The 14,042-nt window shown below is 39.7% G+C and overlaps 1 protein-coding gene across 1 annotated transcript in view; it reads left to right on the forward strand.

The window, feature by feature from the left end:
- Nucleotides 1-14,042, forward strand: part of PPP1R17 (protein phosphatase 1 regulatory subunit 17) — a 57,521-nt gene that overhangs the window by 22,764 nt on the left and 20,715 nt on the right. The window contains exons 4-5 of the mRNA XM_087714399.1: nt 2,130-2,270; nt 6,548-6,631. Of these exons, the coding sequence (XP_087570525.1) occupies nt 2,130-2,270; nt 6,548-6,631 (225 nt within the window). The remainder of the gene's footprint in view (nt 1-2,129; nt 2,271-6,547; nt 6,632-14,042) is intronic.

Below are 14,042 nucleotides of genomic sequence, written 5' to 3' on the forward strand. Positions count from 1 at the left end.
AAATGCAGACTTTGCAAAGAAGCTGATGAAACTGTTGATCACATACTCAGCTGCTGTAAAAAAATCGCACAGACTGATTATAAATTGCGGCACAATTCAGTAGCACAAATGATCCATTGGAATTTGTGCAAAAATTATAATATTAAAACAGCAACAAACTGGTGGGAACATCAGCCTGAAAAAGTAACCGAAAATCAGATGGTCAAGATCTTGTGGGATTTCCGTATACAAACCGACAAAATACTGGTGCATAATACACCAGACATCACACTGGTTGAGAAAAATAAGGTCACAATCATAGACATCGCAATACCAGGTGATAGCAGGGTCGCCGAGAAGGAACATGAAAAAATCGCAAGATACCAGGACTTAAAAATCGAAATTCAGCGACTATGGCACAAATCAGCAGTGATAATCCCAGTGGTAATTGGCACACTGGGTGCTATTCCAAAAGCACTGGAATTACATTTAAAACAGTTAAAAATTGACAAAATCACCATCAGTCAAATGCAAAAAGCTGCACTGCTTGGATCTGCACGCATATTACGAAAATACGTTACGACGTCCTAGGCCCCTGGGTGGGGCCCGACTAGTAACCAATGCCAAATCCGGCGAAACAACTGGCCGCTGTGATACAATTGTATAATAATAATAATAATAATAATAATAATAATAATAATAATAATAATAATAATAATAATAATAATAATAATAATAGACTATTTGGTCAGTGGGTGTAGCAAAATTTCACAGACTGACTACCTATAATGCCATTACCGAGTTGCTAAGATCATTCACTGGAAATTGTGCCAGAAGTTTGGATTTGAGTACAGCAAAGACCACTGGGAACATCAGATTGAGAAGGTTCTAGAGAATGAGAAAGTCAAGATCTTGTGGTACTTCAGAATTCAGACTGACAAGCACTTGGCCCACAACACACCTGGCATAACAATAGTTGAAAAGAAAAAAAAAGTTAGGTTCATTGACAATGCAATACCTGGTGGTGCACGAATTGAAGATAAGCAGCAAGAAAAAAATCACAAAATACAGGGACTTGCAAATTGAAGTTGAGTGACTGTGGAAAAAGAAATAGTGTTGTCCCGATTGTAATTGGAGCCCTTGGAGCAATACCTAATGGGCTACCTCACTATTTGGAAATTCTAAATTTATTGGACTTGAACATTCTGACTCTACAAAAAACCACACTACTTGGAACAGCTTATATCCTCTGATGGGACTTTAGCAGTTCCTAGGTTAGGACTTGAGCTGTTGAGCTACCAACCAGCCCCAAAGGCTGTGAATCTCACCCAAGATTAACCACATAATAATAATGTCAGAGAGCATTTCACCAAGGCTGCTGTTGGTGGCGCCATCTTGACAGGAGTTTAACATTGCATTGTAATATTCATTATAATTATTTTTGAAGAGGGGAGTAGAAATTACTATTATCACAAGAATACAAATCTGAGCTAGTTATAACAGAAATTGTCCTATTGGTTTTTAGAGACTTGACATCAGGACGACGTTTTCAAGGCTAAACCTATAGTCATTATTGGCCTCATATCCCCATTCATAACTACAGTGAAACCTGGGAAACTTCAGTGTCAGTTTTAAACCTTGCAAGCTTATTTAGGTGGAAGTGCCTATCTTCTGCTCAATGTTTTTGGAGGAAACTGCTACTTTTCAATATTTTAAATTAAATACTTTATATGCCACAATTCTTAAGATCCTGATGAAGATGAATAGATATCAGACTGGGTATTTGGATAGTTTTGCTATATATGAGAACATGAAAATAACAGAGGAAGCAATAAGGCATATACATTCCCCTAAATCTAGTGAACATTAACCCTAAAATTATTTAGCTTTTAAATATGGTAAAAAGGGTAAACTGTAATTTAAAGCATTAGTAGTTATATCTGAGAATTATGGAATTCATAGTCCTAATCTACATGGAAAGATCTATGATAATCTAGAAAAAATATAATAAACTAATTGCATTTTTCAGATCAAAACAAAATATCTTATTTATTAAGCAGGCTTTGTTTTAATCCAATATGCATGTGTCTGTGTATACGTAAAAGATGAAACTACACAGTATCTTATTTCTACTGGTTATATTTCTGCAGGTATTCTTTCAGACCATTTATTTATGGGGTATGACTTCTCTGAGAAACTACCCAAAAATAATGTTCAAAAACCAGAGCAAGATCAGAAAAAAAACAGAAGGAAAAATACTCCTGTCGTAAATACACCACCTCTACTTGCAGGTAAAGCAAATCTAAACAAGAAGAGTCAACAGATTTAAAGTAGCATTCTATAACTTTTGAACAAAGCATTTGCATAAAGGATCTGTTTTTCTGTTTTCCTTTCTTAAAATGGATATTCAAGTCTACAAGTATTTGGAACTGCTGATTTCAGAAGCTTCTATAGCAGTTATATCCAATCAGCAGCCAATGGACCACTTTACCTGTACAGCTAGTGATGAATCAAAGAAGGTGTATAAGAGGCTCTCTCTGAGGGAGATGGGACATTAAGATGTGAAATGGGACTTCCGGGGAGGGGTTACCGTCGCCGGCAGCTTAATTGAGCTGCCTCCAGAGTTCTGGTTCGTTATCTATTTAATATCTAATAGATATCTCTTTTTTCAGGCAAGAAAAAAGCAGAGAGGGACCCAGTCGGTAAGAATCTTCTTTGAAGTTTGCAGTTTTGTTTTTTTGGCTGTGAACGGAGGAGGAGGAACAGCCAAGGCTGAGTCATTTAACTCCGGCCAGATCTTCTCAGCTGTTTTTCACAGCACAAGGCAAGGAACCCCCCACCCCCCCAGGACAATCTTTTGAAACTAGGCTATTGAAAATTAATACGAGCAGAGACCAAACCTGAGAACTTTTTTTTGTTTTCTCTATCAAAAATACCAGCTTCAATGTTATAAAAAACTCCTTTGTTTAATTGTTTTCAAAATGGCGATTTCATAGCTTCCGCATTTGTTATAATGATATATCTCCAACTTCCTGGCACAGAATCAAAGGAATAACTTCTTACAAATTAATTAGCTCCACTCCCTTGAAGCTTTCAAAGACTCTTTGTTGATATAGAGACATTCCAAATGGGGTTTCTCTTTGTTTTTTTTTTCTGTCTTGCTGAACTGTTTTGGTTTAATGCCAGTTTTTTGAAATCTTCCGTAAAACTCTCTGTAAAAAAAAAAAAAGGGAGGAATTTCCCCTTTTTCTCCAAACGGCATAGTGGACTAGCAAAATTAGAATAAATACTTAAAGCAAAGATATAATGGCATCAAAATTGACTTCTGCGAAATTACCTCCTAGATCCACGTCTCCCATACCTGGCACAAAGTTGCAGCCCCCACCCTCTATGCCCTCTAGTGGAGATGTACTAACGAAAGAATTTTTTTTGGAAATGTTCAGAGAATCCAGAGAACAGAACTTAGAAATGTTTAGAGAATCCAGAGAACAGAACTTAGAAATGCTTAGAGAGTTCAAAGATGAAATAAGGAATGAGATGGAAGTCTTATATGATAAATTTGATACTAAGGTCACCAAAATGAATGATGATATGATGGGAATTGTAAATGTAATGACAGAATATATTTCTGGAATGGAAGACAACTTAGAGATTCTCAATGAAGCTAAAACTAACTTGACATCTAAAACTGAAGTGGTGGAACAAAAAATTGAAAATGCCGAAAAACAAATTATTATGATACAGTATAAGCAGATGGAGCTTGTATTAAGAGTCAGGGGGCTGCGTGAAGAGAAACAGGAGAACTTAAAGCAAATGTTTTCTGAGGCTTTTGACTGTCTGGTGGGAAGACCGGGATCCAATTCTGATTGGCAGATTGACAAAATTTTTCGCGTTAATTCTTGGGCGGCAAAACAAAGGCAACTCCCCCGAGATGTGGTAATATACTTTGTTACAAGAGAATCTAGAAATATGATATTACAAGAGTCCTATAATACCAAGCTTCAAATTGGCGGACAGGATCTGATTGTTTTGAAAGAAATACCACCTCAAATGCTAAGAGCCAGAAGAGATTATGCTTTTCTGGTGGAAGAGCTCAGAAAGCGTCAGATACAGTACAGATGGGATGCCCCATTCGGTATCATAGTTACAATGGACAAGCAAAGATATCGTCTCAGCTCTGTATGGAAAGCTCGAGATTTCTATCATAAGATTCTGAAGATGGGACATCCTGAACCTTCCGGATATGGAGAAAAACCACGAGACGAACAAGATAAACAGCAAACCACACAACCTTCAGATAAAATGTACCATCTTCCCCTCCCGGAAGGGCAAGGGGTCAAGGAAAAAAGACCTAACCGTATGACCACCAGACAAATGGATAAACAAGCTACAATGCAACAACCTCAACAATCGTTGGCCATTGATCAAGGAGCTACAGCAACAAGCTCAGAAGCTGTGGGAGGAGCCAGACCAAAGGTGAGACAGGCCTTGCGGGAGGCTCTAAAAAAGCTTCAGGCAACCAAAAATGACAACTAAGATTTTGACATGGAATGTTAACGGACTGAACTCTCCACAGAAAAGAAAGAAAATATTTCATTATCTCAAACAGTTTAAGAATGATATAATTTGTTTGCAAGAAACTCATATCAAATCAACTGATCAAATTTTTTTGTTTAACCCCAAACTTGGTCAACATTTTGTGACCTCAGCCACGGAAAAGAAAAACGGCATAGTAGTATACTTAAGAAAAGACATTAAAGCCGAGCTAATTGAAGCAGATCCCTTTGGAAGATATATTGCATTAGATTTAATCTTAGAAGGGAAAAAGACATTACTTTTGGGAATTTATGCTCCTAATCAACAACAAGATGGATTTTATAGAAATCTCCATGCTAAATTAGTACAGTGGGACTTCGAGTCTTGTATACTATTGGGTGACTGGAATGGCGTGATTGATACCAAAAGAGATAAGAAGACATCTCGTCCGAACACCAAACTTCGAGCTAAGTTACCCAAATCCTTTTTTGACATGATGGACGACTTCGAATTGCGAGATGTTTGGCGTGAAAGGCATGCAGAAGAATATGACTTTACCTTCTTTTCCGATAGACATCAATCTCTTTCAAGGATTGATTTTATACTAATTACTAATGATTTACTTTCTAGGGTGAAGAAGACAAAGATTATGGTGAGAGTTCTTTCGGATCATAACCCAGTTTGGATGGAATTGGGAAGGGTAGTCCAGGCAAGAAGGTCTTGGAGGTTGAATGAAAATTTATTTAGATATGAAAAGTATATTAAGGATTGTAAAAAATTGTTATCTGAATATTTTGTTCTTAATATGAATAAGGGTACATCTATGGAATATATATGGGATGCAAGCAAAGCGTATATGAGAGGAGTACTAATGAACATAAACAAAATACATAGACACAAACAAGGGCAAAAATGAAAAGAGTTGGAAGAGGAAATTAAAGGGAAAGAGTCGGAATTAACATTGAACCCAGGTGATATAAAGATTAAGGAAGCAATTTCTATATTAAAATCCCAGTTTGATATGCTGATCTCTGACCAGGTAGCCACCAGTTTATTATATGCTAAACATAATACTTTTTGCAATGCAAATAAACCCGGTAGGTGGTTGGCTTATCAGATTAGGAAAAAAAGGAAAGCTCGAAATGTATCCAAATTGTGTTACAGAGGGAAGGAAGTCTTTCAACAGGAAGAGATCCAAAAGGCATTTCGAGAATTTTTACAGAGTTGTACAAAGGGGATAAAATTAAGGATGTAAACATAGATAAATACTTAGATAAAGAGAAAATCCCCCTAGTTAGAGAAGAATATAGGCACAAGCTGAATCAACCAATAACCTCTGGGGAAATCCTGCAGGCAATCAAACAATTAAAGCTAGGGAAAGCACCAGGTACAGATGGTTTAACAGCTGTTTACTATAAAAACCTACAGTTAGAAATGGTAGAACCTCTCAGAGAATTATTCAATAAAATTCAATCGGGAGGGAAAGTGCCCCCTTTGTGGAAGACAGCGTTCATATCGTTGATACCCAAAGAAGATGAAGACCTTACTCAGCCAAAAAATTATAGACCCATTTCATTACTCAATGTAGATTATAAAATTTTTACTAAAATATTAGCAAATAGGCTAATGGTGGTTATTCAACAATTGATACATACCAATCAAACTGGTTTTATACAGGGCAGACAGATGAAGAGCAATGTTAGATTAATTATTAATGCTTTAGAATACCTGGGAAAGAACAATCAAATCCCGGCCGCATTTATATTTTTGGATGCTGAGAAAGCCTTTGATCGAGTTAATTGGCAATTCCTGCTGAAGATATTGCAAAAAATGCAGATAGGAGATGGCTTTTTACAGTCAATTGGTGCAATATATCAGCAGCAAACAGCCCAGATCATAGTCAATGGAAGTCTAACAGACTCCTTTCAAATTGAAAAAGGTACAAGACAGGGCTGTCCTCTGTCCCCATTATTGTTTATTATAACCTTGGAAGTATTGTTGAATAAGATACGGGGCTTGGGCGGTCTAAAAGGGATTAAGATTAGACAGCAAGAATACAGAGTCCGCGCATTTGCGGATGACCTGGTTATAATATTGGAACAACCGCAGGAATCCAGTAGGGTCTTAATGAATACGATTAATCAATATGGTCAAGTCTCGGGATTTAAAATAAATTTAGGAAAAACCAAAATATTAGCTATAAATATGAATATCAAGCAGAAGGAAGAACTGGGAATGATGCTAAGATGTGAGGTAGTTTAAAAAGTTCAATATCTTGGAGTTAATATTTTAACCTCAAATGGGAAATTATATAAGCATAATTATGAACCACTTTGGCATAGTATACAGTTGGAGTTGAAAAGGTGGGAGAAACTGCATTTGTCTTTGCTGGGTAGGATAGCGGTAGTGAAAATGAACATTTTACCAAAAAAAATTATTTCTTTTTCAAATGTTACCAATACTCAAAAGAGATGTGAATCTTTTAGAATGGCAGAAGGGTATCAACAAATTTGTATGGGCAGGAAAGAAGCCGAGGGTAAAGATGAAAATAGTGCAAGATGCACGTGAAAGAGGAGCATTGAAATTACCTAATTTAAAATTATACTATGATGCAGTGGCATTATCTGCAATTAGTGATTGGACTCACTTAACCAATGATAGAATATTGAATATCGAGGGACACGACTTGGTATATGGTTGGCATGCTTACTTGTTATTTAACAAAAAACTGGATAAAAATTTTAAAAATCATATTTTAAGAAATGCTTTATTGCGGGTCTGGAAAAAATACCAACATAAACTAAATGATAAATTGCCTATGTGGGCAATTCCTAGACATGCAATTGAAAATATGAATACAGAACAAAAACACGATAGAACCACCTATAGACAACTTCTTATTTTAGAAAGAGGGGTGTTGCAATTAAAATCTTTAGAGGTACTTAAAGAAGAGAAGGTAGTTCAAACGTGGTTTCAGTATGGTCAACTACAGGCCAGGTGGAAAACAGATCAAAAAATTGGCTTTGTAAAAGTTGTGGATAATTTGTTTAAACAAATAAGAGATCAAAGCTCAATGCATATAAAGAGGATATACAATGTATTAATACAGATGGATTCTGAAACGGAACTGATTAAGGACTGTATGATAAAATGGGCTCAGAATATTGAGGAACCAATAATGCTGGACACATGGGAAAGAATTTGGGTAAGAAATGTGAAATTTACACAAGCACAAAATCTGAGAGAAAATTTTTATAAGATGTTTTATAGATGGCACTTAGATCCCAAAAAGCTTGCTTCTATGTATCCGAATGTTCAGCCTAAATGTTGGAGATGTGGTTCTCTTGATGCTACATATTTTCATATATGGTGGACATATTGTAATGTTAAGGCATTTTGGATAAAAATATGGTGGATCCTGCAAAATATCTTCAAAAGAAGGATAAAATTCACCCCCCAGCTGTTTTTACTAGGTATATGTATTGACTTTACGGCAGCAGAGATTACTTTGGTTCTGTACTTAATAACGGCAGCAAGACTCTTGGTGGCGCAATATTGGAAGAAGAAAGACTTGCCTACAATTCAAGAATGGACTTTGAAAGTTATAAACTTAGCCGAAATGGCAAAAATTTCAGCATATCTCAAAGAACATTCAAATGAGAGATATAAACGAGACTGGAAAAAATGGATTGATTATACACAAAGTAAATATGGGATTAAGAAACTCCAGATAGCTTATGCTTAGTATCAGTAATAACTTAAACTGTTTAAAATTTGGGTAACAGTAAGAAGCTGAGTTCAATGTAGAGATATTTTAGACTGTGATTGTCAAAAAGTTATACCATGTATGGGCTCTGGGAAGTCGGGGGGAGGGAAGGGAGGTGGGGATCTAGGGGGAGGGGGGGAGGGGGGAAACATAATATGTGTTAAATTCTAAAGTACATGATTGCACTTGTATACTGTGGCTTTTTAATGTTGATTAGATTAGATTTGTTTATTTATAGGCCGCCCTTTTCCCTGAGGGGACTCAGGGCGGCTTACAATCAAAAAAGGGAAGGGGAGTGTAGGACAATACCAAAAAAAAAAAAAAATGTGCACAAAGTAAATTAGACAGTAAAACTCAACATTCACTCAGCATTCGGGAGGGGCGAAAATAAGATTATCCCCAGGCCTGACGGGCTAGCCAGTTCTTGAGGGCTGTGCGGAAGGCCTGGACGGTGGTGAGGGTACGAATCTCCACGGGGAGATTGTTCCATAGTGTCGGAGCTGCAACAGAGAAGGCTCTCCTCCGAGTAGTCGCCAGTCGGCACTGACTGGCGGATGGAATACGGAGGAGGCCAACTCTATGCGATCTGATGGGACGCAGGGAGGTAATTGGCAGAAGGCGGTCTCTCAAATAGCCAGATCCACTACCATGGAGCGCTTTATAGGTGGTGAGTAGAACCTTGAAGTGCACCCGGAGACCAACAGGTAGCCAGTGCAGCTCACGGAGGATCGGTGTTATGTGGGCGAACCGTGGTGCGCCCACGATCACTCGCGCGGCCGCATTCTGGACTAGCTGAAGTCTTCGGATGCTCTTCAAGGGCAGCCCCATGTAGAGCACATTACAGTATTCCAGCCTAGAGATCACAAGGGCTCGAGTGACTGTTGTGAGAGCCTCCCGATTCAGGTAGGGCCGCAACTGGCGCACCAGGCGAACCTGGGCAAATGCCCCCCTGGTCACAGCTGAGAGATGGTGGTCAAAAGTTAGCTGTGAATCCAGGAGGACTCCCAAGTTGCGGGCCCTTTCTGAGGGGTATAAATTTTGCCCCCCCAGCCTGAGTGATGGTACGTTGGTCAAATTTTTGGGAGGGAAACACAACAGCCACTCGGTCTTGTCTGGGTTGAGTATCAGCTTGTTTGCTCTCATCCAGTCTTTAACGGCTTCCAGTCCCCGGTTCATCACGTCCACCGCTTCATTGAGTTGGCACGGGGCGGACAGATACAACTGTGTATCGTCCGCATATTGGTGGTATTTTATCCCGTGCCTTCGGATGATCTCGCCCAGCGGTTTCATGTAAATGAAATGTTAGTGTTAAAACAGAACAAACTGAATATATTGGAAGGTAATAGAAGTATACCGAAGGGAGGAGTTGAGTGAAAGAAGAAGGAGGGTGGAGAGGGTGAGAGAGAGGAGGAGGAGAAGGAAGGGAGGGAATGGATTAAGAGCGGGAGTGATAGGGTTAGGGTTAGATAGAGGGGGAGGGGAAGTAGGTGTAGAGGGGTATGTGAGAAGGAAGAATGAAAGTTGGAGGGGGTTGAAAGAGGGTGTATGGTGGGTCAAGGGGGTATATTCGGTTTGTATTGTAGGGGGCATTTTCTATATAAGTGAGGGCTGTGTTTATTACCCAATGTTATATGCCCCAGTTAACATGTGATTGTATAGAATGAAATGGAAATAAAAAATATTATGCATAAAAAAAAAGATGTGAAATGTAAGCAAATAAATAATAAATTAAGAAGCTTATTATTTATATACATTAACTATATTATGTGTTTTATATGTGGCCCAAAGCAATTCCTTTTCACTCAATACGGACCAGACAAGTCAAAAGGTTGGACACTTGTTTTATAGCTTTCCATTATCTGGGGTTACTGCAGCAATGCATCTCAGCAGGAAAGCTGAGTAGTGTTCAGTCACTGGTACACACATAAACCTCTTTTTTTCCTTACTTGCTCCATTAATGAACATCTTTCGACATTTCCGTACAGTATCACATAACATGTCCTATAATACATTAATACAGCTGTTTCACGCTTCACAATTCTTACTTGTATATGTTCTCCAGAAAGCACTTCCCTCTCTAGCTAGGAAACAAAAGGGCTTCATTAATAGTCTATTAAATTGAAAGCTTAATTTTCTTATTAGGATATTTGGTGCTTCATTGTTTCATTAAAAACCACACTGGGAGAAGACAAAAGGTTCTGAATACAAGTAATCCTATTTTCATTCCATTTTGTGTTACACTGGAGTAGCAAATGTATCAGCTAAAAACAACATCTGGTGTCATGCTTTCTACCAAAGACATTGCCCCTATCTGGGCTGACAACCCCCCCCCCATTTTCTTCAATAGTTTAGTTCTTAATTATATGTGGTGCTTGGCCAACGATTTCGCATGGGGGTGGCAGGGGTGGCAGAAAGCTAGCTGCAGCACACTATGCTTTAGGCAAGGCCGGGGATCGGTTGCGGCTTTTGTTGCAGCTGATCCCCAGTCTCGGCTAGAGTATAGGACCACGTGGTGCTTGGCTGATGACTTCACATGGGGGGACAGGGGCAGCAGGAAGCTAGCTGCAGCACTCTGCACTCTAGGCAAGGCCAGGGATTAGCTACAGTCTTCGTTGCAGCCAATCCCCAGTCTCGGCTAGAGTGCGGGGCCATGTGGTACTCGGCCAGCAACTTCACATTGGGGGGGGGGGCAAGGGCGATGGGAAGCTAGCTGGAAAACCCTGTGCTCTAGGCAAGCGAGGGACTGGCTGTGGGCTGCAACGAAGACCGCAGCCCATCCCTGGTGTTGCCTAGAACTCAGGACCTCTTGTAGCTCAGATGGTGATTTTGCATAGGGGCGGGGCAGCGGGAAGCTAGCTGGAGCGCCCTGTGCTCTAGGCAAGCCCGGGGATTGGTTGCGGCCTACAATGGCCACAGCCAATCCCCGGCCTTGCATAACATGCAGGACCACGTGGCGCTCTACTGAGCCCTTTCTTGCTGCCCCCCACCCAATCCCAAGCCTCACCTGGCTGGCTAAGCGACCTCGACTCCATACCAGGTGGGCGTATCTTACTGGGTTATCCCTGTGTCCCTCCAGTCCAGCTTACCTGCTTAGTCGCCCCTCTGCTGCCTGCATCCAGCACATAAAATTGTTTTTAGAGAATGTTTTTTTTATTTATTGTTTATAGAATATGTTTTTAAATTGTTTTTAGGGAATATTTTATTTATTATTTGGAGAATATGTTTTTTAAAATTGTTTTTTGGGAATGTTTTTTATTTATTGTTTTTAGAAAATGTTTATTACAAGAAATGTTTTTTGGGGGGGGGAAATGTTTTATTTGTGACGCAATATGTTGCTTTTAAGGTTGGTGCATGGTTTGCAAGATTTTGTGTGTTTCTCTAGTGAATTCACTACAGAAATAAACACAAAATCTCACAAAGCTGTCTTGCACCAACCTGGCCTGCCCATAGAAAAGCAGCTACTTTGAGGCACATAAAATTGGCTGCTTTTATATGAGCAGGTTGGTGCAAGGCAGCTTTGCAAAATTTTGTCTGTTTATTTCTGTAGTGAATTCACTAGAGAAACACATAAAATCTCGCAAACTATGCACCAACCTGCCCATATTAAAGCAGTCACTTTGCGGCATGTAAATTTATGTGAGCTTTGCAAGATTTTGTGTATTTCTTTGTGATTTTTGAGGTAATTGTGAGATGGTTGCTTCTTGCAGCAATAACCTTTTATGTGACTCCATGCTGTTTTCATATGGTGAGTTGTGTGCTACTTTGTGAGCTCTTGCAGCTTGATGGGTTTTGATGGTTTCTGATTGCCCTGTTTTTGTTTTCCTTGGTTAATCTTCATCCCTTTTGTCTTTCCTATCCTGGGGGTTAGTTCTGCCAGGAAACAGGAAAAGGGGAGTTTCATGCGAGCTATTTTTAGCCTTTGTCTTAATGGGTGCATTTAAAATTTACCTTTAGTTGGTGTTTTTGTCTGGTGTTTTCTTAAAGGGGGAAACCACTGTTTTCTGTGGTTTCTGGTTCTGTGAGCTTTTTGGCACTGTCCTTTATAACTTCCCACAATGCCTTGATGGTTTTTATTCCAGTGGCTTTGTCTTTTTTGTCCTTAGGGTTAGGAGGAAAACTGGTTTCATCTGCAATCTTTTTGGGGGAAACTGTTATTCTTTTGGTGTTTTCCTGGCACTGTCATAGTTTGTGTGTGTGTGTGTGTGTGTGTGTGTGTGTGTCTGTGTGTGTCTGTGTCTGTGTGTGTTTGTATAATGTCCCGCAGTTATCTACACATTAATAATAATCAAGTACTAATAATATTTGCTTATAGATTTTAGTGACCTTTCCTTATATAATAGGTGCTTTCTTTCATACTTTTAGATTTCTAACTTCTGTTTCTATTAGCCAATGATAAAAAAACCTATGTAAAAAAAGTATTCGAAGCCTTCTTGATTTCAATTGTCAATTTATTCATTCCTGCACATTGTAATATTTATTCATTTTCATATCTTTGTTTTTCCACTGTTGTGCAAACACAATTCCAGCACTGTTAACATGTGTAAAATTAAATATGTATTGTATCCCCTTTGAAATACCCAACAAAATATTTCTGGTTTTAAATCCATATCTTGCTTTACCATTGCTTCTAACCATGACACCACTAAGTCTTGAATAGCTACTTGGACTGACTTAAGTACTGAACCTAATTCATATATTCCTGTTTTTTGAACTGAGGAATAAATTTCAGAAAAAGAAATCTGTATTGCTCTGTGAATCTACCTATGAGATTCATTCTTCTTGATCTTAGATGAAACACTATATCTTTCCTGTTTGTTGGGGGACATCCTTCCTGAAAAGACTGCACATTGTTGGTGAAAACAGAGATCCCTTCTTTACCTGTAGTCCTCTGCTTATAACCACAATCAAGTCCAATGTTGTTTTATTTCTTTTGCAGTTAGTATTATTTAACAGGATGAAGAGGCAACAGAATATGACCGCTTTCTTCTCCAAAAAAACCCAAAAGAGGAGAACCAGCTGATGCACAACAGTCACCAGCACCACCAGCACCAGCAACACTTGAAGAAAGCAGCAAGTCCATCTCCTCACCTCCATCCTGGTTCTCCTTGACCTCTCAGCGGCTTTCGATACCATCGACCATAGTATCCTTCTGCGACGACTGCGGGAGGTGGGGGTGGGAGGCACTGTTTTGCAGTGGTTCTCCTCTTACCTCTCGGACAGGTCGCAGTCAGTGTTAGTTGGAGGGCAGAGATCGACCCCTAGGCCCCTAACATATGGGGTGCCGCAGGGTTCGGTCTTGTCCCCCCTACTTTTCAACATCTACATGAAACCGCTGGGCGAGATCATTCGGCGGCATGGGATAAAATACCACCAGTATGCGGACGATACTCAGTTCTATCTGTCCGCCCCGTGCCACCTCAATGAAGCGGTGGACGTGATGAACCAGGGACTTGAAGCTGTTAGGGACTGGATGAGGGCTAACAAACTCGTGCTCAACCCAGATAAGACCGAGTGGCTGTTGTATTTCCCTCCCACCAATCTGGCAAGTATTCCACCTCTCAGGCTGGGGGGTCAGACATTATACCCCTCAGACAGGGTCCGCAACTTGGGAGTCCTCCTGGACCCACAGCTGACTTTTGAACACCATTTGTCAGCTGTGACCAGGGGGGCATTTGCCCAGGTTCGCCTGGTGCACCAGTTGCGCCCCTACCTGAACCGGGAGGCTCTCACAACAGTCACTCATGCCCTTGTGACCTCTAGG

This window comes from Thamnophis sirtalis, unplaced genomic scaffold, assembly GCF_051295495.1.
Source record: "Thamnophis sirtalis isolate CommonGarterSnake01/CBP01778 unplaced genomic scaffold, rThaSir2_p1.2 scaffold_4, whole genome shotgun sequence".
Classification (NCBI taxonomy): Eukaryota; Metazoa; Chordata; class Lepidosauria; order Squamata; family Natricidae; genus Thamnophis; species Thamnophis sirtalis.